General features: G+C 49.6%; 13 protein-coding genes across 13 annotated transcripts; 6 read left to right on the top strand and 7 right to left on the bottom strand.

Annotated features, from left to right (window-relative positions):
• Positions 1-314: 314 nt before the first annotated feature.
• Positions 315-1,353, bottom strand: N7489_010782 (uncharacterized protein; the record flags this gene model as incomplete). Its single annotated transcript, XM_056716531.1, has 2 exons — positions 315-1,079; positions 1,153-1,353. 2 exons carry the CDS (start codon positions 1,351-1,353, stop codon positions 315-317), a joined length of 966 nt encoding a protein of 321 aa, XP_056564153.1.
• Positions 1,354-2,724: 1,371 nt separating this feature from the next.
• N7489_010781 (uncharacterized protein) lies at positions 2,725-3,040 on the bottom strand (the record flags this gene model as incomplete). The annotated part of the gene is made up of 2 exons (XM_056716530.1): positions 2,725-2,733; positions 2,786-3,040. The coding sequence occupies 2 exons, from the start codon at positions 3,038-3,040 to the stop codon at positions 2,725-2,727; spliced, it is 264 nt and encodes an 87-aa protein (XP_056564152.1).
• Positions 3,041-4,275: 1,235 nt separating this feature from the next.
• N7489_010780 (uncharacterized protein) lies at positions 4,276-5,180 on the bottom strand (the record flags this gene model as incomplete). Its single annotated transcript, XM_056716529.1, has 3 exons — positions 4,276-4,342; positions 4,399-4,799; positions 4,872-5,180. 3 exons carry the CDS (start codon positions 5,178-5,180, stop codon positions 4,276-4,278), a joined length of 777 nt encoding a protein of 258 aa, XP_056564151.1.
• Positions 5,181-7,396: 2,216 nt separating this feature from the next.
• Positions 7,397-9,023, top strand: hcsA (homocitrate synthase; the record flags this gene model as incomplete). Its single annotated transcript, XM_056716528.1, has 6 exons — positions 7,397-7,451; positions 7,504-7,736; positions 7,802-7,882; positions 7,939-8,006; positions 8,061-8,253; positions 8,310-9,023. The coding sequence occupies 6 exons, from the start codon at positions 7,397-7,399 to the stop codon at positions 9,021-9,023; spliced, it is 1,344 nt and encodes a 447-aa protein (XP_056564150.1).
• Positions 9,024-9,656: 633 nt separating this feature from the next.
• On the top strand, positions 9,657-11,592 carry N7489_010778 (sphinganine-1-phosphate aldolase DPL1; the record flags this gene model as incomplete). The annotated part of the gene is made up of 4 exons (XM_056716527.1): positions 9,657-9,751; positions 9,842-10,319; positions 10,388-10,521; positions 10,581-11,592. 4 exons carry the CDS (start codon positions 9,657-9,659, stop codon positions 11,590-11,592), a joined length of 1,719 nt encoding a protein of 572 aa, XP_056564149.1.
• Positions 11,593-12,053: 461 nt separating this feature from the next.
• N7489_010777 (mitochondrial 54S ribosomal protein uL30m) lies at positions 12,054-12,338 on the bottom strand (the record flags this gene model as incomplete). The annotated part of the gene is made up of 1 exon (XM_056716526.1): positions 12,054-12,338. One exon carries the CDS (start codon positions 12,336-12,338, stop codon positions 12,054-12,056), a length of 285 nt encoding a protein of 94 aa, XP_056564148.1.
• Positions 12,339-12,846: 508 nt separating this feature from the next.
• N7489_010776 (SNARE-binding exocyst subunit SEC6) lies at positions 12,847-15,129 on the top strand (the record flags this gene model as incomplete). Its single annotated transcript, XM_056716525.1, has 1 exon — positions 12,847-15,129. One exon carries the CDS (start codon positions 12,847-12,849, stop codon positions 15,127-15,129), a length of 2,283 nt encoding a protein of 760 aa, XP_056564147.1.
• A 457-nt stretch (positions 15,130-15,586) lies between these two features.
• N7489_010775 (uncharacterized protein) lies at positions 15,587-16,804 on the bottom strand (the record flags this gene model as incomplete). Its single annotated transcript, XM_056716524.1, has 1 exon — positions 15,587-16,804. One exon carries the CDS (start codon positions 16,802-16,804, stop codon positions 15,587-15,589), a length of 1,218 nt encoding a protein of 405 aa, XP_056564146.1.
• Positions 16,805-18,244: 1,440 nt separating this feature from the next.
• Positions 18,245-18,589, bottom strand: N7489_010774 (uncharacterized protein; the record flags this gene model as incomplete). Its single annotated transcript, XM_056716523.1, has 1 exon — positions 18,245-18,589. The coding sequence occupies one exon, from the start codon at positions 18,587-18,589 to the stop codon at positions 18,245-18,247; it is 345 nt and encodes a 114-aa protein (XP_056564145.1).
• A 73-nt stretch (positions 18,590-18,662) lies between these two features.
• On the top strand, positions 18,663-19,288 carry N7489_010773 (uncharacterized protein; the record flags this gene model as incomplete). Its single annotated transcript, XM_056716522.1, has 2 exons — positions 18,663-18,734; positions 18,770-19,288. 2 exons carry the CDS (start codon positions 18,663-18,665, stop codon positions 19,286-19,288), a joined length of 591 nt encoding a protein of 196 aa, XP_056564144.1.
• Positions 19,289-19,965: 677 nt separating this feature from the next.
• Positions 19,966-21,592, top strand: N7489_010772 (uncharacterized protein; the record flags this gene model as incomplete). The annotated part of the gene is given in 14 exon segments (XM_056716521.1): positions 19,966-20,040; positions 20,054-20,121; positions 20,149-20,212; positions 20,231-20,288; positions 20,402-20,484; positions 20,514-20,572; positions 20,589-20,768; positions 20,800-20,892; positions 20,927-21,001; positions 21,048-21,114; positions 21,144-21,193; positions 21,222-21,282; positions 21,340-21,399; positions 21,413-21,592. 14 exon segments carry the CDS (start codon positions 19,966-19,968, stop codon positions 21,590-21,592), a joined length of 1,173 nt encoding a protein of 390 aa, XP_056564143.1.
• Positions 21,593-21,720: 128 nt separating this feature from the next.
• N7489_010771 (uncharacterized protein) lies at positions 21,721-22,071 on the top strand (the record flags this gene model as incomplete). Its single annotated transcript, XM_056716520.1, has 1 exon — positions 21,721-22,071. The coding sequence occupies one exon, from the start codon at positions 21,721-21,723 to the stop codon at positions 22,069-22,071; it is 351 nt and encodes a 116-aa protein (XP_056564142.1).
• Positions 22,072-24,280: 2,209 nt separating this feature from the next.
• N7489_010770 (uncharacterized protein) lies at positions 24,281-25,971 on the bottom strand (the record flags this gene model as incomplete). The annotated part of the gene is made up of 3 exons (XM_056716519.1): positions 24,281-25,359; positions 25,410-25,750; positions 25,817-25,971. The coding sequence occupies 3 exons, from the start codon at positions 25,969-25,971 to the stop codon at positions 24,281-24,283; spliced, it is 1,575 nt and encodes a 524-aa protein (XP_056564141.1).
• Between the last annotated feature and the right edge of the window lie 1,310 nt (positions 25,972-27,281).

Here is a 27,281-nt window from a genome sequence, read left to right as displayed (position 1 = left end):
TTATTTATTTGAGTATTGCCGGGTGTGTGACCTCGTTGGGCCCGTTCTGGCTTTGCTACTTGTACCTACACTTGGTCTTCAACATGTCAACAACCTTCCAATTCGAACCTATTTATCCGTTGCCGACATACGCTGGAAATCGTCTGAGAATGTCATTATCGTATGCTTTTGTCTCGGGGCTTAACAATCATTCGCTCCAGTAAAAAAACTTGCCTTTGATTCAGGTAGAATGTTCGCTTGGTCCCTCTGCGGTTCGTCTGTTCCGTATCAGGAACTGGGATAACCCCCTAAATCGGGGTTATGTACATAGAAGCCTAATCCTTGTTCTCATGATCAGCCTTCCAGTTCTCGTTTCCACCCAAGTACCGGAACACGATCCGTGAGTCCAAGTCCTTGCATCGCTCATCCTCACTGGCTTCCTTGTAGATCTGCAATCCCACGCTCCCAAGCACATTAGTCGATCCCACGCGACGAGCCATGTCCAAAGCCAATGAAATATCCTTCTTCATAAGATGGACCTTGAACCCCTTCTTATAACCGTTCGAGGACGGCGCATCGGGATCAACCCCAGGCACCGGGTTGAAGCGATCACAGATGGTGTTTTGAGCATTGCCGGCAGCGTAAACCTGGGCCAGGACTCGCGGGTCTAGTCCGGACTTCATTCCCATGTCCATGGCCTCCGAGCATGCAATCGCGATGATACCGGAGAGGTAGTTGTTGGAAAGCTTGGCTGCGATTCCGAGAGACGGACCACCGCATGGAATGAGTTTGTTCCCCATCAGACTAAACAATTGTCTGAGCTCCTCGATGTCCTTGGTGTTGTCTTCGGCACAGCCGAGGAAGAACGCAATCATTCCTCGCTCCGCTCCGATCACACCGCCACTGACCGGGGCGTCGTAGAATGAGGCGCGGGGAAAGTTCTTGCTAATGTGGTCTTTGATCTCTAGGAAGCTCGCGGTGTCGATGGTCGAGCAGTCGACTAGAAGCTTCTGTCCGACGTCGCTGGAGCAGATTCCATCCGTTCCCATATAAACTGCCTTGACGTGCTTTCCTTCGGGTAACATGGTGATGATGATGTCCTAGTGGATATTACATCGCGTTAGTATTTTCTCTTCGAAAAGCAAGAAGATTAATGTGATTCGAGATACATACTGATCTGTCGGCAACATCCTTCGGACCAGAGCATGCCACGACTCTATCCGGATATTTCGCGCAGATATCATCCACTAGAGCCGGGATGATATCAAACACGTGGACACTGGAATTGACTGGAAGCTTCTCGGCCAAGTTGGTTGCCATCGAGAAACCCATGTTTCCAAGGCCAATGAAACCAATGGCCTTTGCCTGCATCATCTTGAGATTCCTGCAAGTGCAAGATTGGACGACAAGAGGCAGGTAGATCTCAAGCCAGACGGACTGGACTCATAAGTTCGATGGAAGATGAAAAGAATGTAGGAATAACCAATGTCTGAGTTCTTTAGGGGAGGAGAGGAAAGAGAGATACAAAGAATCAAGAATCAAGACGAAAGACGAAAGACGAAAGACGAAAGAGCGTATTCCATAGACGCCTCAATTTCCACGCACAGGCAACAGCGGTTGCAGTTGACCCTGAAATTGTCAATTGATCCTACAATTGAATTGTTCTTCGTCCAATGTTGGGGTAGGTTCGACCTCTTTAACCTCAACTTGTTAATTCCCCCACAAGAGGCAACAAGAATCGTCTCAAATGAAACGACCTAACTTCGGACTACGTCTTGCTCTTTTTTTTTTTTTTTTTTTTTTTTTTTTTTTGTCAGCAATTGACGCCCAAGTTGTCATTTACGTCTACTAATACCGAACTCCATGTCCAAGTTCACGCTCTTCAGGCCGGTCGCCTTGCGCTGTGTCCTGGTGGATATCCTTCAAGACAGCAGTATCTTGATAGTTGATGCACCAGTCAATCTCCCTGAATATATCAATTTCCTCGCTCGCGCGGCCAGGTCAGCATACTTACTACCTAGGGGTGCGTGCCATAATCGACGTGTTATGAGCAAAGAGGGGGAGATTGGACACTGGCAGATAAATGTGGCCACAATGGTTGCACATTGGTTGCATTGATACAAACAAGGATCAAGCTGAAGAATCGATTGAGTCGATTTTGCAGCTTCAGTCTGAAGGTGTTGAGGTTATATTAGCTCAGGATGTCTTGGGAAAGAAGTCACAGAATCAAGCTCGCGTTTCGGGGCCAGCTCCACTGAGAGAGCGATCTCTAAGAGGAAGTATCGGAACTATCTCGAGCTTATGACATGTTATAGTTGAATTGGATGCAATATGCAAGCGCGTCTGGAGATCTATCCACATCTATGAAATTGCTTTTATCCCCTGGTTCAACGAACTCTCTATCCTCTTTTATTGAGTGTTATGATGTACAATACATCTGCATCATCCTCGGATTAACCCAGGACCGTATTTCATTCCTTCGCCCAATTCAGAGAATATACCTCAATCTGTGAAGCCATACTGCATGCGAAGACATTACCACACACTGGCACTGACGCTATGGAAATCGCCAAGAGGATAGACATTAAACGAGATTGGGGAACTGGAAGGAGAACGGGACTTGGGAGCGAAGCTCAAGCATGGAAAACACTTCATGACGGAATATGCGGACGGTAGCTTCCAATCTCAGAATGCATTAATTTAAGCAATCTTTCCTTGTTGTTTTCATGCCGTGTGAACTCCAACTCAAGCGTACTGTGCAACAGTTGTCTTCCCTTTCTTGCAATTTCGACGCCAAGGAAACAACACATTGAGCTGGGGTAGCTAGGCAGCTTATCGACGATAGATGTGTGTAGTTTTCCACATCTTGCACGTATGCCTTCTGTGACATCGTGATAGTCTTCTTGGCGCAATCCCGATCCAGAGCGCAGTTCAGATACTGCTTTGGTTCTCCGAGATCCTTCATATCGTAAAACTGACGAAGCTCATCAACAACCTGCTGGATATCTTCGTCGTGCGGAGCAGCAATGATAAAATCATCAACGTGTATCATCATAAACATGTAGTGGTAGTTAGTAACCAGGGATTAATAGATGTAAGTGGTCATACTGAGAAAGCCAGAACCATGACTAGGTTGGGTTTGATGGGCTTGCGAGCTTGTTATAGCCGGTTTATATCTAGGTACTACTTCCTAGTGGTCCTTGTCAAAGACAATGATGTTAAATCAAGTTGTTAAACCAATCAATACTAGTAGAGGACGAGGATACCCGAGGCCTTCGCCGGGATGCTGAGATTGGAGTCGTCGCCGAGCTTGGGGTAGTCTCTGTCACTTAGTGCCTTTGTAAGGACGGTTGGTATGTTTGACATTTGGTTGGCGAGAGAAGGCAAATGGAAACTGTATATGAGGAATCACGACACTCTCAAATGGCTAAGCGTCCAGCCCTTTATATAAGTAGTATTAGTCGTGTAGTATTGGTTGAACAGGCCAAGAAAACGATAAAGTCGTAGAACAAGCGAGCTGCAAGAAAAGAACAAACTGTGAGTGTGAGTCTGGGGTACGTAAGTTGGTGCAATCGACTTCTCTCATGCCATTTGGTATTCAAGTCATGCAAAGTGTCACAGTGTTCGCATACAAACTGTTCTATTGACGTGCAGCATGGCTAGATCTAACCTCTAGAGATGAGTGCCAGAACCCAGCCATGGTGTCCCAAGCCGATTCTGCTATGCGGACAATTCTGGGGTAGACCCACGGTGCTGACGGCAGTTAAAAAGCGTTAGAATAATCACCTTTGCACCTTGGATATCAATTTTGACAAATGGAGCAGTTCAATGCTTTCATTTTGAACATGGGGGATAATATGGGGAGCATCCACATGGTCTTCCCCGGGTGACTCTGAATCGGGCGATGACTATAACCTCGAGTACGCTGGTTCAGGGTGAGGCAGCAGGCGCGTTATGAAGATAGCAGCATAGATTGGGTAGCAAAGGGGCCACAGCCTTGGGATCTTGGAAAGGTATACAAATCAATTATATTCTGGGCACAGAGGCAAGGTTGACCTCTGGATGTTATGAGTTACTAATGCATTCGGTGAATCTGTTACAAAAACCCGCTAGATTTCTGGGATACATTGATTAAAAAAGTAGCTGGAAAAAAGCCAAGATTGAAGAGGCCCCATCCCCGACAGATGTCTGCCCAACAAGAACACAAACCAACCCAAGTAGTATATTGGACGCGTCACAATAACTACCACTGATTATATACAACCCAAAACACCAACATGGACCAAAAGAGGCTGTTTAGTTTGCGCTACCAGCGGGGGCGGCAGCACGAGGGGCGTTTCCAGTGGGACCCACGCGACGGCTCCTAATTCCGGCGTTAGACTGATAACAAACAACAAGCATAAATCAATTCCAACTTACATCATGGTACGGCTGAAGAAACTGATACCGATCATGAACAGCCAACTGGGGACAGCACCAAGACCCCAGATGACGTATCCCATGGGGATGTTGAGCTGGTACTTGGCAACCCAGCCGTCAACGGGGTGGAGAGCGCCCTCATAGGCGGGGACCTTCTCGTAGCCCTTCTTGGCGTGGATCTCGTAGATTTTCTCGGGGGTGACGGTGGTGGAGTTCAGGTAGATGTTGTGGAGAGGAGTAGGGGCACGCTCCTCGCCAACAGACGGCTCCTTGGGGACCTGGTAGTACTGGACAGAGGGAGCGCTGGCGGACCAGGCGGCGCATAGAACCTGATTGGCCTCACAGTCCAAGTATCCGAGGTTAGGTGAGGTGGGGTCGGCGGAGAACAACAGAACGGATTCCTGGTAATTGCGAACATGTTAGGGTCTTCATACTTGGTAAAAAGACGCGCCCAGGACCAAGCATCAACCCACCTTGAAGGCCTTATCGGCAGTTCCGCAGCGACCGAAGCAGGTCTTGTTACCACCAGTGGTGTAGATCAACCAGTCCTCCGCCTGGGGTCCTGGGGTAAGGATGGACTTCCAGTTGTCCATGGACACGTTGGTGACGCTCTTCTCGGTAACCTTCTCGGCCAGCTTCTCCATCGGGGCAGCAACGGGGGCAGCTGTCGGCACGTAGGACTTGACCTGGTTGAACCATCCCTGCACGCGGTCGGCGAGGGGAATCTGCTCCTGGGCCATGGCCAGAGCAGGGAGGACGGTGACGAGCGAAGTGAAACGCATCTTGAGGGCTGAGGCGCGGAACAAGTTAGTGAGACAGGTTTCGGGAATGATGAATCAAGTCTAATACGATGGAACTTAATCGAGGCACTTACCAATGACCGAAAGGCGGATAAGAATTGGCACAGTCAGAGACAAGAGGAAGAATGGTGTCCAGAAGGAGTTGGGAAGACAGCTGGCCTGAGCGCGGGCCAACCACAACACTTTAATTTACTCCCACAACATCTCCCTCTTTGCACCGATGGCAGCACTCCCTATGCTACTTAGTTCAGGAAATGTTCCAGATTAGTTCCAGATGCATATCATAATGTCTTTTTATCTATATTGCAATCGACTAGATTTTTTTGAGTGCAAATCATCCTGGTCCATGTGGATTCTGACTTGCATGAAAGCTCCCGACCCCACAACTTTAGGTGCCGTTATGTCAACAATTGGTATCATGTACACTGAAGGCCGAGTTTTGCTGCCATTGCATGTCTTGAAGACTAGATATTACTTATGGCCAGAATGCGCTGGTGCTGGCCGTTATATACTTTCCAACCTTGTTGAATAGTACATATGTCCACGGGTATGGATAGAAGATCTAACTAATGCATGTATCGGATTCGATGGGATACTTTCTATGAAATTGATATGGAAAAGCGTCTCATCTCTTCATTCCTAGAATATGAATCCATCGTTATGGGCCCATTCCCTACCTATATATATAACCCATCTTTCTCTATGAATAATTTAGAATTAGAATGATATCGGATTTCGTCGGCGGGAGATGATTGGATGCGTTCGGAATGAAATATATGTACAATATAGATCGGAAGTGATGCCCAACTGAACGGCAGCGCTGATCTTGCATCTGTACATATGTATTGAGATTCTTGTCGAGACTGAAGAACGATTTAGGGTTATCGTTGAACCAGTTCTGAATAGATTATGTAGAGCTACAACGTCAATACAGGCCCTGCAGGACCGGTGGTGATATCGAATGGTTGAAGAGAAATAAACATCACTATCACACTTGGCGATCTTCATTGATCTACACAAAATTGGAAGACACACAATTGCATTTGGAATTTTAGTACCCGGAATTGCTCTCGTACTAGTGATTCAATATGGTTATTGAGGATTTTGGGATACAATGGTAAAATGCAAGTGTGTAAACTGTACTACCCATCCTGGGGCCTGCACCTGGGCATGAGTTGAATTCATTTGAAACATAAGACACTAACATTCAAGTGCTTCCAGAAGTTGGAGTAGTTAGGATAAGTAATGGTGCATCACTACCTGTCCACTGATAGACAAGTATTTTATAAACGCATATCTACCTATAGGACCTCGGGAGTCTTGGACCTGCTCCACGCAATGCTTAGTGAGCGTGTCCTTTGCACCTGAGTGGCAAGCTTAATAATAGGAAAAGGCTGGCCCCTGAGTAATAATAACCTGTTATATACTATTAATACGTGTAAAATTTGAATGATCCTTGTAATGCACCCGTTTCATAGCATGTCAACTTGTGTGTCGACATTATAATTTGAGATCTACGCAGATCATATCCCAGCGCTTGAGGCCTCGAGCCAACTAGAAGACCGGAAATGATGATGACATCACTTTTCCGTTTGCATAGGACTTTGTGGATAGTAAGAATAGAATGTTTTGAGTCTCTCATTTTGAAAACAAAGAATAGTATAGCTGTTATATAACAACTGCATATATCAGTAGAAAAACATCATTATCAGTTGGAAGTTGAGGTGGACTTATGAGTCAGAACCCCACAAGTGCCCAGGTGAGGTCCGATGTCGGTTCTTAGCCATTGAAGTAAATTGCATAACACATGCTGTTTCAATCAGAAATTTCAAATTTTGGGGAAGAAAGCAATTGGAAATGGACAAATTGAGTAGGAAATAATAGACATACCAAAATTTTACCTCGTATATTAGTAGAAATCCGGCAGGAGATTTGATCCTATCTCCAAAATATACTTCCCCCACCTCTCCACAATCAAAAATTTCTTTTTTGCCGTCCAAAGGGAGGGGCCCATTTACTCGGATTCACCGCCCACTACTTCGCTGTGAATTTATGACTCTTCTCTTTTCATTTCTTACAAAGATCTTAAATACCTTGATTTTCCTTTTCGATCTTGACCTCGGATTATCCTTAACTTTTGCACTTCGTCCTCCTCATCTCGACTCTACACACTCAAACCCTCCCCCACCATCTGCACCATGTGTACCGGTGCCGACTCCGAGCCCAATGGTGCTCCTGCCACCGTCGCTGCCAGTATGTCAATTGAAAGTCACTGCGCCAGAATTTCCCTCTAACTTTTATTTAGACGGCGACCACTCTGGTTTCGTTGGCATTGAAACTCGCCAGAACCCCCACCCCTCCGCATCCCGCAACCCCTACGGCCACGACGCTGGCGTCACCGATTTCCTTAGCAATGTCTCACGCTTCCAGATTATTGAGTCTACTTTGCGTGAGGGAGAGCAGTTCGCCAACGCTTTCTTCGATACCGCCAAGAAGATCGAGATTGCCAAGGCTCTCGATGACTTCGGTGTGGACTACGTGAGTCATCGGCCAAACGAATAGTTCATATCCATAAACAGACATTAACGATAGTAATCACTTAGATCGAGCTCACTAGTCCCTGTGCTTCTGAGCAGTCACGTGCGGATTGCGAGGCCATTTGCAAGCTCGGCCTGAAGGCTAAGGTACGTTAGGGTTTTGATCGGGTCTCGTGACTATTGGTATCTAATAACCTGTTTAGATTCTCACTCACATTCGCTGCCATATGGATGATGCCCGTATTGCTGTCGAGACCGGTGTTGATGGAGTGTGAGTTGTGCATCTTGTCCTTGATTTTGTTGACTCAGAACTGACTTTGTCTAGCGATGTTGTTATCGGTACTTCTTCTTACCTCCGTGAGCACTCTCACGGCAAGGACATGACCTACATCAAGAACGCCGCCATTGAAGTTATTGAGTTCGTCAAGTCTAAGGGCATTGAGATCCGTTTCTCCAGCGAGGACTCTTTCCGTTCCGACCTGGTTGACCTTCTGTCCATCTACTCCGCTGTGGACAAGGTTGGTGTGAACCGTGTCGGTATTGCCGACACCGTTGGCTGTGCTTCCCCCGTCAGGTCTACGAGCTCGTCCGTGTCCTGCGCGGTGTTGTTGGCTGTGACATCGAGACTCACTTCCACAACGACACTGGCTGTGCCATTGCCAACGCCTTCTGTGCCCTCGAGGCCGGTGCCACTCACATCGATACCTCCGTTCTCGGTATCGGTGAGCGTAACGGTATCACCCCTCTCGGTGGTCTGATGGCCCGCATGATGGTCGCCGACCGCGAGTACGTCAAGAGCAAGTACAAGCTCGAGAAGCTCAAGGAGATTGAGGACCTCGTCGCCGAGGCCGTTGAGGTCAACATTCCTTTCAACAACTACATCACCGGATTCTGCGCCTTCACCCACAAGGCTGGTATCCACGCCAAGGCTATCCTCAACAACCCCAGCACTTACGAGATTATCAACCCCGCCGACTTCGGCATGTCCCGTTACGTCCACTTCGCCTCCCGTTTGACCGGCTGGAACGCCATCAAGTCGCGTGCTCAGCAGCTCAAGCTTGAGATGACTGACACTCAATACAAGGAGTGCACTGCCAAGATCAAGGCCATGGCTGATATTCGTCCCATTGCCGTCGATGATGCTGACAGCATTATCCGTGCCTACCACCGTAACCTGAAGTCCGGCGAGAACAAGCCCCTCCTTGACCTGACTGCTGAGGAGCAGGCCGCATTTGCCGCCAAGGAGAAGGAACTCCTTGAGGCCCAGGCTGCCGGTCTTCCCGTATAGGCGATTTCCTTTCACCAATACATATATTGTGTCATGCTATCTCACAGTGGCTTGTGCAAAGACGTGGCAGATACCTGATGATTTGATGCTTTTTCATTTGTTTTGACATTTTTTTCCATATAAGGGGTTGAAAAGTCTTCTTTTTTTTTTTTTTTTACCATCTTGGTCTTTTGGGAGAGCAAAGACATTTGTGCTAGGAGACAAGAGTTCTCCTTAATTTGTACATTTAGCGCAGAAGGGGCAATGACTTATTCTGAAGACTGTTGTGCTTCTATATAGTAGTTGTAGATGTACCTAGGTAGTCTGGAGCAATTACGTCAGTGGAGAAAGACCAGAACATCGTCTACGAAGAGTCCATCTAGTAACTCGTAAGGGATTATTATCATATGGGATGGATACTATTTCAAGTCTATGAATACATAAATACATAAATTTTATACATATATTATGTATGGATCTCCAGACCTCTTGTCCTGTCATTATATGCAAAACGTTGAGCGCCTGCTTCATGTGGGAGCCGAGGCCCGCTAAGACTCAACCAGTCAGAACGTACTAGCGTACTACTTGACGAAATGAAACCTCCCCATCGCCACTCCCGCCCATCATTATTGCAGGAATATTTCTAGGGGAACAATGAGCTCTTCAATGCTGCCAGTTGCCCTGCAGAATAAGCTGGTCGGCTACGGCCGGGTGTCCAGCGCCCACCTTTCTGCCTCGAACCTTGACCTGTAAGTTGAGTAATTCCCCCGTTCCCCGCGGAATCGGGCCCAGAACAAAAGGCAAAAGGCGATCACCACTGACACCTTTCCTCAACACAGTATCCGCAATATCGTATTTATCCTATTCATCCTTCGGTATACGCGCAAGACCTTCTACTCCATCCGTGGCTACGGCATCTTCGGCAGCATCCGCAACATCTATATCTCCCTCCGCCTGTTCTGCTACAGTATCTTCCTTCGCGTCCCTGGTGTCCGCGGCCAGGTTGATAAGCAAGTGAGCACTGCGATCACGAATCTCGAGTCGAAGCTGGTTAACTCTGGGCCGGATGTTACACGGTATCTTACACTGCCCAAGGAGGGCTGGTCGCCGGAGCAGGTCCGCGCTGAACTTGACAAATTGGCTGGACTTGAACATACCCGCTGGGAAGATGGTCGCGTTAGCGGCGCCGTTTACCATGGAGGTGCGGAGCTGTTGAAGCTACAGGCTGAGGCCTTTGGGCAGTTTGGTGTCGCGAACCCGATTCATCCGGACGTTTTCCCTGGTGTTCGGAAGATGGAGGCTGAGGTGGTTGCTATGGTATGCATATTATTCCTATGTCTAGAGTACGGTATTTGAAGGAGCATTCTAGCTGATGTCTGATCTAGGTTCTCGCTCTGTTCAATGCCCCCTCGGATGGTGCCGGTGTAACCACCAGCGGTGGCACCGAGTCTATTCTTATGGCTTGCTTGGCTGCCCGGCAAAAGGCTTTCCTGGAGCGCGGTGTTACTGAGCCCGAGATGTAAGTTGACGTAGGAATACTATATGGTATTGACTAGTAGGACTGATCAGTCATCGCAGGATTATTCCCGATACGGCACACGCGGCATTTATCAAAGCCTGCAACTACTTTAAGATCAAGCTGCACCGAGTGCCTTGCCCGGAGCCCGAGTTCAAGGTTGACGTGCACGCTGTTCGCCGTTTAATCAATCCCAATACCGTCCTTCTTGTCGGATCAGCACCTAACTTCCCCCACGGCATTGTTGACGATATCCCTGGTCTATCGCATCTTGCCACCAAGTACAAGATCCCTCTCCACGTTGACTGCTGCTTGGGATCTTTCGTCATTGCCCACCTCAAGAAGGCCGGCTTCCCCTCGCCCTACGAGGAAGAGGGTGGCTTTGACTTCCGCCAACCCGGTGTGACCAGCATCAGTGTCGACACCCACAAATACGGGTTCGCGCCGAAGGGTAACTCGGTCTTGATCTACCGCAACAAATCATACCGAAACAACCAGTATTTCATCTACCCCGATTGGTCCGGTGGAGTGTATGCCTCTCCTTCCGTGGCGGGCTCCCGCCCCGGCGCTCTGATCGCCGGTTGTTGGGCCAGTCTCATGAGCGTCGGCGAGGCTGGATACGTCAACAGCTGCACCGATATAATTAACGCGGCGCGGAAGTTCGAGACAGCCGTTCGGACTGACACGACCATCTCACTGCACATGGAGGTCATCGGTAACCCCATTGTTAGTGTGGTCGCCTTCCGCAGCAAGAACGGTGCCATTGACATTTATGATATCGCCGATGACCTGTCTGCTAAAGGCTGGCACCTGAACGCCCTGCAATCGCCGGCGGCCATCCACTGTGCCTTCACTATCCCCACTGCTAAGGCTGTCGACCAGCTCATTGCTGATCTGAGTGAAGTCATCGGCAAAGAGCTTGAAAAGGCTGAGCAGCGCAAGCGTGAAGGCAAATCCTACATCCTCAAGCGTGGTGATACCTCTGCTCTGTACGGTGTGGCTGGCAGCATTCCCGATAAGAGTGTCGTCAGCCGTCTGGCAGAAGGCTTCCTGGACACTTTGTACAAAGCATGAGTCTTGGCATGAAGATGTCGGTTTCTTGTTTGTATCTTATTTTTTCAGCCTGTCCGGACTGCTCCCAAGACATAGTCCTGGTGCGTTCTAGCTGTCCTTACCCAAACTGCTGGTGCAGTGGCGTTATCATTATCCAAGTTCTTTCGAATTGCACATAATTGTTTCAAGTGTTGGATTCCACTAGACGGTAATAATGCATATAATACAATAGTTTGCCAGAAAGACATTCGCCCGATAGATGTGGACGTAGAGTACATGACCAAAAGAGAAAACAAAGCAACCCGCTCCATGCAAGCAAAGCCAAAACAGAAAGAAGAGGACGCGATCGACCAATCGATCAATCATCCGTCCGAGTAGAAGGCATTTCAAAAGACCCAAACCTCATCTCAGTCTTCGAGACCGGTGAAAAGGAAACCCAGTCTGAAAAGCATGTCATTCCACGCGAAGCTCAATGAAAACAATCACTGACCACCGAGCTCCCCCCGCTGCTCAGCGCAGCTCTTTTCGATATAGTATCCAGAATCAGGCTTGCGCTCGAGATGCACCTCCTGTTTCGTGAGGCGGTACTGGCACTCCTCAACGTGGACAAGTTCCTTGACTTTCATGATTTGACCCGCGACGGAGGGCGAGACGCTGTGGAAGACTGTTGCCATACGCTTCTTCAAGCCAAGCGCCTTGAGAACGTCTGTTGAGCGGCGCGGGAGTCCAATTGCGGAGCGAATGAGGGTGATGCGGAAGTAGGACATGTTGGATTTGTGGAGATCGAGAGGATCTGATATTCGGATGTTGTTCTTTGGATGGTATGGTTTGGAGGTTGTCCGGAGTCGCGGAATCGGACTCGGAATAGGTGGGCTGGAGCGCGGTGGACGCAGGGATATCCGAATATCGGTAAATGAGAATCCGCAGCCGATATCTGCAGCGTAATTGATCCTGTGATCTGGCGGAGAAACGTCGCTGACTTGGAGATTATCGCGAACCCGCAAATTCAATTAGAAGGCGGTAAGTCACGTGTGTATTCTGCCCCGATCCGATGACAGCAGCGACGACAATCTATCGGCCTGTGATAGTTGATATAGTATTTCGCATTTCAAAAGCGGAGACTATGGGCTGCGCTCTTCCCAGTGTGACAGTACCTGGATTCATTTCTTAGTTCGCTGCTGTTACTTCCCGCAAGCATTGACAACTCACCCCTCGACCTAGCTTCGAGCGATTGAGCCGGAACAACGACACCACGAGATCCCTGATTACCTTACCATGACCATGGCACAAGCCAGTAACATTGAGACTACGGTCGCGCTGCCGCGACTTGAAGACCTCCTGCGGCACCCGGAGGATCTAGACAAGATCAGCGGGCTTAAAGCGGAATACCTGCGGAAGAAGGCGGCAGTTGATTCACGATTGCGTGAAGGTCTGCGAGACCAGCTGGAGGCCGTGCAACGCAGCATTGGTGCTCTAACTGAGGGCCAGCGACAAGTCTCGAAAACGAAAGACGAGCTTCAAGGGATCGACAAGCTGTGCGCCGAGTCGCAGGATAGCGTGGAGGACTTTGCGCAGATTGACCAACTTGCGCGGATCCAACGACATTTCGACGCTACGCTTATGATGAAACGGGGACTGGAGAATTTCGACGCGGATATCCAGGAGGTCGAGGATTTGCTCAAAGACGATGATGACGATATGGAGAACCAGCCTAATATTCTGCGTGCTCATATGCAGATCTCGCGGTTAAGGGATTTCCGCGATGAGGCTATGGATCAGATTCGAAAGGCGAAGGATCCGAGCTCTGAAGAGACTCTGGGAGAGTACTTTAACAGGTTGGATTCCGTTATTGAGTGGTTTGATGACCACCTTGGCACGGCTTGCATGAACCTCATCCCCTTGGTGCAGGCAGATAACAAGAGCATGGTTGTGCGTCTTGCTGTTGTTGTATTGAACGAGGAGAAAAATGACGATACCGTCCGAGCCTTGCAAGAGGCTCAGAAAGACCACAAGGACCTCGCAAGCCGTTTCAAGTCCATGAATATTGGTCCCAAGACTGTGCGGGGTTACAAAGACAAATTCATCCAAGCTATTGAGCTTTACGCCCAGGGCCAATTCGAAGAGACCCTCGAACAATTCCTTGCAGATCCGGAAAACCTGGAAAAGAAATTCCGATGGTACTTCAATGATCTATTCACGGTCAAGCAAGGCATGCAGAGCCTTGTCCCGAAGAAATGGAAGATATTCAAAACATATACCGATATATATCATCAGATGATGCATGACTTCCTGCTCAGCTTGATCGACGATACCGAGCTTCCAGCCGATAACCTGCTCAGTATCATCCACTGGAGCGACAAGTACTATAAGAAAATGAAGAAGCTGGGCTGGGCATCAACAGAACTCCAACCCAACATTCTTGACGACCGCGAGCCAGAACTAGTCCGAAAGTGGCAGGCCGTCATCATCAACGCCGTCGAAGAATGGATGGACCGCATTTTCAACGCGGACAAAAAGTCCCTCGTGGAACGTGCCGCAGATGCCCTGGACAACAATGCAGAAGGCCACTTCCGCACCAAGACACTGGCTGACATGTGGCGCATGCTCCACGAACAAGTCATGGCATCAGGGGCATCAGACCGTGCAGACCTGGTAGAGGGCGTCATCGACGCTATGTTCCGTGCCTTGAAGAACCGGCAGACTGCATGGCAGGCACTTGTGGACGAAGAATGCGCAAAGCACCAAGTAGAAGGCGCGGACCAAGAAGGCGTACAGCTGTTACAAGACTGGCTGATCGGCATAGCCAACGACCAGATCTCCTGCATCGACGACAACGAGGAGGGCAACCAGTTCGGCTACCTGACGCGGTTCAAGTCCGATTTCGAGCCTATGGTCACACCAAAGTACATGGGCACCACGGCAACCATCGAGCTGGATTCCCTGCGCGATGGCTACGTGGATCTGAGCACGCACTGCCTGGCGCAGTTCGTGAGCCTTGTCTTCTGGGTCGATCTGGACACCGTGCTACCGGACTTCTACACGTCCCGCTGGTACGGCGAATTCGCCATGAAGCGTATTACCTCCACCTTTGAAGACTACATGGCAGACTACTCCTCCGTGCTGCACCCATCCCTGGCCGAGATCCTGGTCGAGGAACTATCGGACGAGCTGCTGGTCCGGTACCTGTCTGCAGTGCGCAACAAGGGTGTTAAATTCCGCCGTAACGTCGACCCCTTCACAGACAAATTCAAGGACGACGTCCTTACTGTCTTTGCGTTCTTCGAGAATTACCCCGACTCATTCCAGGGTACTATCAAGCAGAAGTGGCGACTGGTTGATTGGCTTGTTCGTCTCCTTGCTACTGAAAAGGGCCCCGCGCTTGTGGAGGTTTACGAAGCATTCAAGCTTGAGTACTGGGATCTGCAGCTTTCGTGGGTTGAGGCTGTGCTGCGCACCCGTGATGATTTCGAGCGCAGCATGCTTACCGCCATCAAGGCTAAGGCTGCGGAGTTGTCTGTTGAACGGGGACAGGAGACCATCATGAGTCGGTTGAGATGATCCAGTGGTACTTGATTGGGGGACATTCTTTCAACCACACCCAAGATGCCATTTCATCTCAGCTCCTCAGCAGTTCACCGGCCTCATTTCATCCCATTGTCACGGGACCCGGGCTGGGGTAATCGCCCTCTGGCTTTCAATGTCCCGTCAGAATATCGCAGATATGCCCTAAGAAGAGGTCATAGAGCCTCTCTTCGCTGCGCTGCCGACGCAGGGCTACACTTCGACACAACTCACCTCACGATGAGCAATCCCCAGCATACGTACCATCCACAACCCAAGCAGGCTTGGGATCTAGTCTACTCATTAATATCACTAGCAATACAGAAATGGAAGCAAATATCCTAAACAATCTAGTATTCTCATAAATATGTCCAAAAAATGATCCTATTTACGTGTATTATTGCCAATTGATCATTTACCGTCAAATGCTGTTCAACAAGGGCCGAGAGTCAAGTCATGGATTTAGACTCCGTTCTGCAACGACCGTATATTCCCCGCCAAGGCGTTCATTCAAACCATGATCGTCGTTGACACCTGGATATAATTCTTTGGCGCCCATCTCGCAGATGCAGATAGTATCCAGAGGGATTTCCTTCGCCCAAATGAAAGGGTAGCCCCGCGGAAGAGAAGCGGCCGAATGGCTTCTGTGCTCGGAGGAAAGAATGTCGGCGTCAGGGATTGGTGACGATCCCGTATGGCGGTGGTCACTTTCGGTGTCCTCGGAAGATCCAGCATGTGCTGGGTGTGGGATAGTTCGATTGTCATCAGAGTAGTAATTACGATATTGTGAGATGAGGTTGCGGGCGTCGAATGTTAGGCGTTTGGGAGGATATTTGCCATTTGCATCTTTGTTCTGGCCCCGTCGTCCGTTGACGTAAATTGTGTTGACAAGAGTAGCATGCAGGAGCAGTGGTCGCGGTTTTGGTTCTCGAGTTATTACAGGTATGGATGGGTCCGGGATTTTCGACACGTCTGGGGACTCAGAGGGATTTTGGCTTTCTTGTTGGTTTAAAGATGCATCACTAGAAACGGTAGTAGATCCGGAGGCCTGAAGGCTGTCTTGGACAAAGCGGGGATTCTTTTGTCTTCCTGCTGGCCTTCTCTCGAGCTCATTCTGGATAAAGCCAGCCTCAATAAATTTGTCACGTAGCTTTACGCAAAATGGAAGTAAGCGGCCTGTAGGATCGACCGGAGAAGCATGTAGTATGGTTGCTGATTTGTCTTGGGGTAGGGCATGTAATGACTCGAGAGACACAGTCAAGGGCGGCGACAGGGTGCTGTTCTGTTGTGTGTGAGCGGTGATTGGCTCCGCCTCGTTCATCACGTCCGCCAGATCAAGGGATTGGAAAAAAGCAAGAGCTTGATCGAGACGTTCTTTGCTGGTGAGACTCATTACTCCAAGCGTAAGGTGAATTGTGCCCAGTGGACGAAAGGCTGCGCTGGGAAGACCCAGGCGGAAGTTGTCCCCCTCCTTGGAGGACGATTGAGTAGCTGGCCCGGGTTCCGCGAGATGGGTTGTTTTGAAGGCTGCGAGCGATTCATCCAGCTGCGGCAGAGATTTGGTGTTTACCAGAGGGAGACAGAGGAAATGTGTCAATTGCGGCCGCTTTTGCCGCTTTTCCGGGCGTGGTTTGCGGTTCTGCTGCCTTGATACGTTTACGGTCTCCGTCATGATGCACCTGTATCCCCATGAACGTAAAAGCAGCATGGAAGTAAATCAATTTTCGCGCGATCCGGTCGCCGAAATCGTCTAGAGAGTTGCTGTTAGGAAGAAGTCAGATGTCAGATGTCAGATGTCAGATGTCAGAAGTAAGCTTTCCAAGGTCGAGAGACGCACGGACCATGGCCCACAACCTTGTGTCAACGTGAGAATTTATATCTCTCTTGGCCTTCAACACCGAAGAGATTATTCAATGCTTCCAGCATGATATGCATGTTGACGGTGCCTCTTAGTGCACCTGATCAGTTGCTGGGGTCTTTCTGGGGCTGGTCCTAGGTTGATGGTCGAGGGCGAAAGGTGAGGGCGATATGTGATGGAAGTTGCAGTCTAATCACCTGGGCACACAGTGATATGATTCATAATCTCTGCTAGCGGGAATGTGATGCTGATGACGGCAACATCTAAAGATTCGATTGTCAGTATGGGAGGACGAGAGCCAAATAGGAAAGCCCAAGGTGGTATAAACCCACGTTGGTCGATGACGCCGATCCACGTAAAAGAGAAATAGACGCATTTCCCTCACTTCTCATTCCACCCAACATGGCTCAATATATTCTCAAGATAAAATCCATATTCCATCGGCATCCGAACAAGAAACCAGACAATTTTCGAAAGATTCCACCAGAGATAGTGGATATACTCTTTACATTCCTTCAATTCGCCGACCAAGTTTGCCTCGCGCTAACCTGCACATATCTGTTCGCTTGCTACAAGTTATTCCTTCATGTGCGTAAAACGGGAGTTCCTGAGCTTCTATACCGCGAAACAGTTGTGGAATTGTGCTTAGTTCATCAACTTCAGCATGGCTGTTGGGGGCAATTCTGCTGGCGTTACAAACCCCACCCATCTTGCGGACGCGCATTTCTATGGATATGTGGATACAGGGGAAAGCGCTGTTCTGTTTGTGACCTAGTCGGCTAAATGTATCCTTCATGCCTAATGGAAAACCCTGCCCGACTACATCCCATCTAATTATCGCGGTGTTCTTTGCTCCGCGATACCATGCTGTCTTGCCCAGAACGTCCATGGGTGGGAATAAGCGTATCCAAGTGTCTCTGGCAAATGGCTGCAATTAGCATCGATCTGATGTTGTTTGAGCAGAGGGGAGAATGGAAATCGGGCATGTGAACAGAGAATCCACTGCCTTATTGCAGTTGATCGAATAGGAGGCAGTCAACATCTTCCGAAGGTGGAATTCTCAACCGAAGGGGTTCTATGTTGCTTCTTGATTGTGGAAGCGAGAAATCCTTAGCAAAATAGAAGCTAATTTAGCTATTCTCTCTTGATTCTTCCCCAATTTTATCCCGAAAAGCAATTATTAGGCGTAGCTCTACCTGTATAGGCTCAATTCTTTGAAGGTCAATGTGTTGTATGATGTTCAGTTTTGATTCTTCACATTGACTGCTGATACAATTCCGCTTCTGTAATTTGACTGTGGCCACCAGTCCATCCATCATCATCCCAGTCCATCCATCCTCCATCATATTCGACGATTCGTTCGGTGAGCAAGCGTTCACTCAGTGCCTTGTCGCTCTGCGGAGTGTTGGAGGCTCTTCTGGTAATGGCCGTGTTGTTGCTCTTCGTCTTGTCTTTGTTTTTGAGACGGCCCCGGGGTGTTGTGGGACTGACTAAGCATTTCGGTTCTGCATTTGAAGGCAGATAGGTTCTTCCCGTAACAGACTTGTTAGATGCCCAAGCCTCAATGACCCGATGATGAATTCCACATGTTGCCGCCATCAAGCCTGATCAAGATTGGGTCAGAAGTTGAGTTGAGCTGTAGGCAGGGCGAGTGCCAAGGAAATTTGAGCCGATGGCAGATTTAGTGAGAGTGGCAGTTGGTATGGACCTGGAAACCCAACAAGCGTCAGCAAAAGCTGGTAAGGTCCATCATCGCGGAACTCTATCTAACTATCTAAGGAGGCTGGGGGGGAGGTTGTCCGTTTGGGTTATATTCAACCTCCTTTCCATGTGTTGTCCGCTCAGGGACCTTACCTAAAGATGCAGGAGTGGCAATCGCTTTGTCTTGTATGTTGGAGAGACAGGTGCGGAGCACAGAGTGGCAAGCAGGCCCGACTAGACGGCACGGATGTGTTGATGTCTGGTAAAAACCAACAAGCGTCAGCAAAAGCTGGTGAGATCCCATCGCAGAACCTATCTAACTATCTATGGAGGGTGACGCTGGTGCACTCAACCTCCTCCCCATGTATTGTCCGCTCAGGAACCTCACCTAAATATTCAGTTTGTTGGTGTGGGTGCATGCATACTGATGTATGCTGCATTGGAAATCCACTTGCGAGTGCGTTCAAGTGGGCAACAAGTTGGCAGGTCACGGTGAGTCAGCTGGTAGTGTGGATATGCCTGGTAAAATCCAACAAGCGTCAGCAAAAGCTGGTGAGATCCCATCGCAGAACCTATCTAACTACCTATGGAGGGTGACGCTGGTGCACTCAACCTCCTTCCCATGTATTGTTCGCTCAGGAACCTCACCTGAATGTGCAATGTTTGGATTGCCAGTGACGATTTCCTCGGTACCATGCATTGGAAAATCAATTGGAGTGGATTCGAGTCGGCAGAGGCTGCTGGATCAGCTATGGGAATCAGCCTTGAAAGGCGGCCGGAAGGGCAAGTAGCTCTCGGCGTCGACTTGGAGTGACCAAGTTGGGAAATTTGCTGACTCCGCTGTGGGTATGGAGGTGCCTGGTAAGAACCAACAAGTGTCAGCAAAAGCTGGTAAGGTCCATCATCGCGGAACTCTATCTGACTACCTAAGGAGGCTGGGGGGTGGAAGTTGTCCGTTTTGTATTCTACCTCCTTTCCATGTGTTGTCCGCTCAGAGACCTTACCTGAAGGTGTAGGTGTGCGGATGGAGGTATTTGTCTCTGCCTTTGACGGTGACGTTGGCAGTGATGCCATAGCCTGTAGTGCGGGCGTGGTCAACACTTATCGCAGGCAAGGCCCTGTTCGATATGGCAAAGTGGCAAAGAATGTCAAGATCACTAAAGGCAGAGGAGAGAAAAGTTTCCCTGCGTCAGCCAATGGACTGGTGAGGTCTCCCACTCGTTGCGAGCCAAAAGAACCGTGGGGTTGAAATAACGCTGGAGTTCTCACCTGGTATGAATCGACTGCCACAGGGCAAGAAGAACGGTGGCTATAGTCAAGGTAGTTCATCGAGGTGGTTGATTGAAATGGTTAGCTGATCAGACTGGCCTGCCGATTGTCCTGAAGCCGAAGCCCGCCACGGTCAGACTGGAAGTGCGTGATCGGGGTGGGTGATATCGAGGTGGGTGACTGACCAGCCTGCCGATTGTCCTGAAGCCGGAAGGCCCGCCACGGTCAGGCTGGAAGTGCTTAATTGAGGTGGTCGGTTGACCAAACCAGCTGCCGATTGTCCTGAAGCCGAAGCCCGCCACGGTCAGACTGGAAGTGGGTGATCGGGGTGGGTGATATCGAGGTGGGTGACTGACCAGCCTGCCGATTGTCCTGAAGCCGGAAGGCCCGCCACGGTCAGGCTGGAAGTGCTTAATTGAGGTGGTTGGCTGACCAAAACAGCTGCCGATTGCCCTGAAGCCGAAGCCCGCCACGGTCAGACTGGAAGGGGTTTATCGAGGTGGTTGATTGGGGGTGGTGATAGGGTGGGTTATCGAGGTGGGTGATTGACCAGCCTGCCGATTGTCCTGAAGCCGAAGCCCGCCACGGTCAGACTGGAAGGGGTTTATCGAGGTGGGTGATTGACCAGCCTGCCGATTGTCCTGAAGCCGAAGCCCGCCACGGTCAGACTGGAAGTGGTTTATCGAGGTGGTTGGCTGACCAAACCAGCTGCCGATTGTCCTGAAGCCGAAGCCCGCCACGGTCAGACTGGAAGGGGTTTATCGAGGTGGTTGATTGGGGGTGGTGATAGGGTGGGTTATCGAGGTGGGTGATTGACCAGCCTGCCGATTGTCCTGAAGCCGAAGCCCGCCACGGTCAGGCTGGAAGTGGTTGCTCGAGGGTGGTTTTGATCTAAGTGGATTGAACTGGATGGGTGAAGTGGATTGGTCGAGGTGATTCGTCGAGGTGGATAGTTGTAGTGGATAGTTGTCTGACCAGCCTGCCGATTGTCCTGAAGCCGAAGCCCGCCACGGTCAGACTGGAAGTGGGTGATCAGGGTGGGTGATATCGAGGTGGGTGATTGACCAATCTGCCGATTGTCCTGAAGCCGAAAGGCCCGCCACGGTCAGACTGGAAGTGGTTTATCGAGGTGGTTGATTGGGGGTGGTGATAGGGTGGGTGATCGAGGTGGGTGATTGACCAGCCTGCCGATTGTCCTGAAGCCGAAGCCCGCCACGGTCAGACTAGAAGTGGGTGATATCGAAGTGCATTGACTGCCCAGCCTGCCGATTGTCCTGAAGCCGGAAGGCCCGCCACGGTCAGGCTGGAAGTGCTTCATCGAGGTGGTTGATTAAGGTGGTTGACTGAAGTAGTTGGTTGAATTGGCTTGATTGAAACAGTTAGGTGAAGTGAATTGTTTGACCAGCCTGCCGATTGTCCTGAAGCCGAAGCCCGCCACGGTAAGACTGCAAGTGTTTGATTGGCTGGATGGTTGACTGGAAGATTGACTGGATTGACTGGAGAATTGGCTGGAAGTGGAGATTGCTGACTGAAAGGATTGACTGGATGATTGACTGGGTTGGCTGGATTGACTGGATTGACTGGAGGATTGGCTGGAAGTGGAGATTGTTGATGAAAGGATTGACTGGATGATTGACGGGGTTGGCTGGATTGCCTGAATTGACTGGATTGACTGGATTGACTGGATTGACTGGATTGACTGGAGAATTGACTCGAGAATTGGCTGGAAGTGGAGATTGTTGACTGAAAGGATTGACTGGATGATTGACGGGGTTGGCTGGATTGACTGGATTGACTGGAGAATTGGCTGGAGAATTGGCTGGAAGTGGAGATTGTTGACTGAAAGGATTGACTGGATGATTGACTGGGTTGGCTGGATTGACTGGATTGACTGGATTGACTGGATTGACTGGATTGACTGGATTGACTGGATTGACTGGATTGACTGGATTGACTGGATTGACTGGATTGACTGGATTGACTGGATTGACTGGATTGACTGGAGGATTGGCTGGGGGTTGGCTCAATGGTTGACTGGATGGATGACTTGGTGGATGGTGGACTGGATGGGTGAATGGACTGATTGGGCGGTTGATTGGATAGATCCCTAAAGGCAGAGGAGAAAAAAGTTTCCCTGCGTCAGTCAATGGACTGGTGAGGTCTTCCACTCGTTGATGCGAGCCAAAAGAACCGTGGGGTTGATCACGCTAGAGTTCTCACCTGGTATGGAGATCAAACGCCACTTGGCAAGACAAGAAGTGTGTATGATGGACAATGCAGAAGTGAGATCCCTAAGAAGCAGAGGAGAAAAAGTTTCCCTGCGTCAGTCAATGGACTGGTGAGGTCTTCCACTCGTTGATGCGAGCCAAAAGAACCGTGGGGTTGATCACGCTAGAGTTCTCACCTGGTATGGAGATCAAACGCCACTTGGCAAGACAAGAAGTGTGTATGATGGACAATGCAGAAGTGAGATCCCTAAGAAGCAGAGGAGAAAAAGTTTCCCTGCGTCAGTCAATGGACTGGTGAGGTCTTCCACTCGTTGATGCGAGCCAAAAGAACCGTGGGGTTGATCACGCTAGAGTTCTCACCTGGTATGGAGATCAAACGCCACTTGGCAAGACAAGAAGTGTGTATGATGGACAATGCAGAAGTGAGATCCCTAAGAAGCAGAGGAGAAAAAGTTTCCCTGCGTCAGCCAATGGACTGGTGAGGTCTTCCACTCGTTGATGCGAGCCAAAAGAACCGTGGGGTTGATAACGCTAGAGTTCTCACCTGAACCACGACCGGTCATCATGAGGCCTTTCATCCCATGAGCAGAGGGAAGACATCAAGCGGAGTCGGCATGAATCACAAGCATAGACTTGTGTTTTGGTCTCTGTAATTCATTAGCTGGGTAGCCGAACAGGTTCCAACATTGCTCATCGATGTGGGACATGAAGGAACGATAAGCATAGACACACGATGGGGTATTGAGAGGCAGGCATGATGGCATGATACAATGGTACCATGGGACGAAAGCAATATTACAACATGAGACGAACACATGGAGTGGTTGGGAAGGGGCACAATGGGAAACAGAGACAACAAGGCGAGACATAGGAAGGAAAGGGAAGGAAAGGGAAGGAAGGAAGCAACGGAAGGAAGGAACAAATAATGGAAGGAGCAAATGATGGAAGGAACATACCAGTGAACATCACCAAGGCGACGTGACCATGGTGTAGACGTGACCATGGTGTAGACGCGTCACATAGACGCAGAAGAAGAGAGGGTTGTAGAGAGAAGATGGCCATGAAGCCATGAATGATGAACAAAAGCCCAAGTCGCCATGGGGGGATGAAAGATTGATGAAAGATTGATGGGAAGTGGATGGGAAGTGGATGGACAGATGGAAGCAAGATGGATGTAGGAGGAAGAAAAAAATTGGAAGAGAAGAGGGGGGAGGAGGGTATTTATAGGTTGAAGCTGGGAGTGAAGCTGGGGGTTCCTTCTGTTTTGGGAAAAGTAGCTAATTACTAGTAGGGCTGTCTCAAATAGGGAAAGTACCACCCTCACTAAGTTAACATGTCCCATGTCTCCACTGGCTATACGCCCTGTCTAAGAAGATGCGACAGCGAAGTCCAAGAGTCAGTCTGGGAAGTCCATTGTCTCCCATTTGGATATATTGGTATCTACGTCGGTATATTGATATCCTGTACGGTATTATAAAGATATGCAGCCATCTATATCCATCTGTAGAGGCAAGACACACGTCCCCTTTAGACAAAGCATAAGCCTGAGATCACATGGACACGTTAGCCACGTAAACTCATCTCATACACGTCCGACGCCGAAGATATCGACGGACTAAATACATTGAACCGTACAAGCAAGGCTTACTAGATGGTGACGCAGGTGTCCACCGGACTACACGGCAGAGAATAACCTTCAAACGAGATGCTAGGAAAGACATGGGAATATTCTTAATGCTGTAATGCGTCTACCCAAGGTGATCTCTATCAAGCGAACTAGGTATTCAGATTACCAAAGTCCTATGTTGTCTTTAGTGAAGTCTGGATACGCAGCCGAGTACCTGTATATATAATACGTGGAGTATATGGAACGATGTGCCGTAGATGTAATCTCATTATAATGATATTCACCAAGTCAGGAAAAGGAATCCAACAGGTTGTAAACGCCGGTGATCGAATGGCCCCCGCGCCATGATGGAAATTCGGCAGACAGGTAGAGAAGAACATAGCATAGTACGTAGGGTATTCCATTCTATACTAGAAAGTACATGTAGGAGACAACGGAAGGCCCAAGACCTCCTGCCAATGACACTCATGAAGTCTCCTTCTTGCGACCCTCGACAACGCGCATAACATCCGTGACACTATCTTTGTCACCCTTCTTCTTCTTGGGGCCACGCTTTCTCTTTTTCCCGCCTCGCTCGTTGTCGTCAAAGTCGAGCAGGGGACCATCGTCTTCCTCCTCTCCGTCTTCGTTGCGGCTTCCTCCGAATCCCATATCCATATCTGCAGCATCCATGGCGTCTTGCCGGCGTGCTTCTTCAATGAAGCGCTTGTTACGAAGGGCTGTATCAGAAGACTGATCTTCTTCACCATCTGCCGAGGGAGAGCGCTGTCGGAGGGCTGCAGCTCGTTTGAGGGCGGCAAGAATGGTTGGATCTCTTGTGAGGGGATTGGATCGATCGACAGACTCCTCTTCTAATGTAGTCGAGGTCCCAGTCGCAAAGTAGTTCTTGGGTTTCACAGGTGCTGTTTCAGACGCAGCAGGCTCCTTCTCTTCTTCACTGACAAAAGCCTTCTCAGGTTTTCTAGTAGCCGCACCTGCCACTTCGCCATCTTCATCAGACGATGACTCGTCTTCGAGTCCAGCGAGAGGATTGTAATCATCACCGACACCGGCAAATATGTTGTCGTCGTCATCCTCGGGTGCCTCTTGTGCAGCGGCACGGGCAGCAATATCAGCTGGAATGTCCATACCGAGGGGTTTGACACTTGCATCGGGCATCATAAGGTCTCCCGCGGCAGGCTCAGGCACTTCAACTGGCTTATCAAGCCACCTGGTCTTCCTCTTCGTGTTTCCTTGCGCATCGGTGATGAGGAGCACTTCGCGTCGACGACCGGTCTCATCACGCTCCACAAATCTCTTCTTCTCGGGCTTTCCATCGCTCAGCTTCTTGAATTTTGAGCCGAGTATGGACTCCGGCGGCGGAGCAGGTGCGGCAGCAGCCCGGCTTGCCCTCAATTCCCGCAGGATTTCATCGCGGGTCTTAGGCCTAGCAGGCGGCGGTGCCATGGTCCCCTTCTTCTTTTCTTTCTGTTGCTTAGGTACAGCGGAAATCTCCTCGAGCCCCTTCTCTTCCATCATACGCTCGAATTCCTCATCTGCGTCTTCTTTTTCGGGGGTGGAGCAGGTTTTTCGGCCGTTCGCGACACGTCCTCACCAGCTCTGACCCTTCTCAGTAGATCCATATCCAGCCCTTTGACCATGTGTGTGCTTGCGAGGTCACCTCCGACTCCGAGGTCTCGGCGGAGTTTGTCGAAGGTAGCTTGGTCGATTTGTCCCAACTTAACCATATCCTCGAGTGCCTTGATACGTGCCTCCAGACCCGTGCTGTTCTCATTTTCGTCCTCCGCATTGCGCAATTTCGCACGATCCTGATAACCGGTGGGTAGCGAGGTACCCTTGGGCGCGGCGGAGGACTTGAATCGCTTCGAAGGTCGATCGCCCTCGCGACGTTGGTCAAATAGCTGACGAGCAAAGTCCACACCAGTAACTGAACGTCTAGAGCAAGGCCATGGTTGTTAGCTTCCTCCGAAATCATAGCAATCCGCAAATCTAGCGACGTACGGTGTCATGGGAATACTGGACCGCATTCGCGACCCCAGTGACCCGCCCGGAGTTGCGCCACCACGCGACGTATCGCGACCAGGCGCTGGGCTCTGGTCCTTTGGTTTTGATGATGACTGGTCGGCTAGTAGCCGGCGAAACTGCTCGTTATTCATGATTCGCGAGCTCAAGTTGCTTGGGATTGAAGTTAAAAAAGGCTCATGTTTAAGAAGTGAAGATCCGGCTTGGCACTGATAAGACTGTCTCCGAACAAGCTTGGTCACATTTTCCCTAAGCAAGATCGGCATTTCAATATGAAGGCAACCTAGTACTTGCATCGCTATTCTCTAATTTGAATCTACTTGACAGATGGCACTGCTCGGTGTAGAACTGGATGGGTGGGAACTTGGCCTAGCGGTTGTTGGCGACATTGGCGCATGCCTCTTGGATCCCCGTCCATCCTCAGCTCGAGTGCCGTTTGATCTCAAGCTGCCGGACTCCGGGCGATGGCTTTTGTATTTTTTTATGATTCTTGTCCGATATGTACTACGAGTGAACTAGGTATATGGACCGTAAATGTGCAGGATATAGAAAGCATGTTGGGTATCAATATATATTCATCGCTACTAGGTGACTCAAATGTCTCTTGCCATCGAGTGAAGGGCGGGAAGACATATGCTAATAGATACAGGAGTCAGGTCACTCGCAAATTTTAATAATACAGTTAAAAAAAGAAAGAAAAAAACCAAAACACCGAGAACATGACGAAGTCGGACTTAACCGCCTTGTTCTCCTTCCAGGGTCGAGGCTGATCTGAAGATTCGCTTCATCTCGTAATTCGTGGGGATGTATGAATCGGGCAGAAGCTCCACAGCGACCTCAAAATCAAGAAGCGTCAAAGTCCGACTTTCCCTTGCATACAGAACATTGTGCATCCCTGGGTCGTCCAGACGAATGGAGATTGACCGAAATGCGTGGATTGCCTTCAAGCATTCACCTTCAACATAAGCCCGCTCGTTTGCGTTCAGGCTATGCCATATATCAAAAGTAGTTCTCCCTCACGACGTTCCAGTATACTCGCATAACCTGCTGGAAACAAACTTGAGTACAAGATATTTCCCCTTGCGATGCACTTGGGAAAAAGATGATGGCCGGCCGGACGGTTCTTGTGGAGGCGATCATACACAGCAGCTTCAGTGTCGAACCTATATCGTCTCTCTTCCCTCATTTAGGTGTTGCTTGTCGCAGCGGTGGCCGAGGAATTGCGGTCCTTCTTCCCCATTCCCGGTGTAGGAGGAGGTAAAGAGTGTCCATTGAGTTGCCAGATACGTCGTCTCAAAGTGAAGAGAGGTCAAACTGAGATGAAACTGAATTGCCAGATACAAGAGTAGGTCAAACAGTAAAAGAAAAAATCAACAAGCAACACGGCGAACAAACAGAGGAATCAGTGTTGAGAAAACAACGTGCGTCGGGTGTTGAACAGTGC

Source organism: Penicillium chrysogenum (assembly GCF_028827035.1).
Source record: "Penicillium chrysogenum strain IBT 35668 chromosome Unknown utg000005l_segment0_segment0, whole genome shotgun sequence".
Classification (NCBI taxonomy): Eukaryota; Fungi; Ascomycota; class Eurotiomycetes; order Eurotiales; family Aspergillaceae; genus Penicillium; species Penicillium chrysogenum.
Note: the sequence above shows the minus strand (reverse complement) of the source record. Positions and strands in the feature narration are given on the sequence as shown.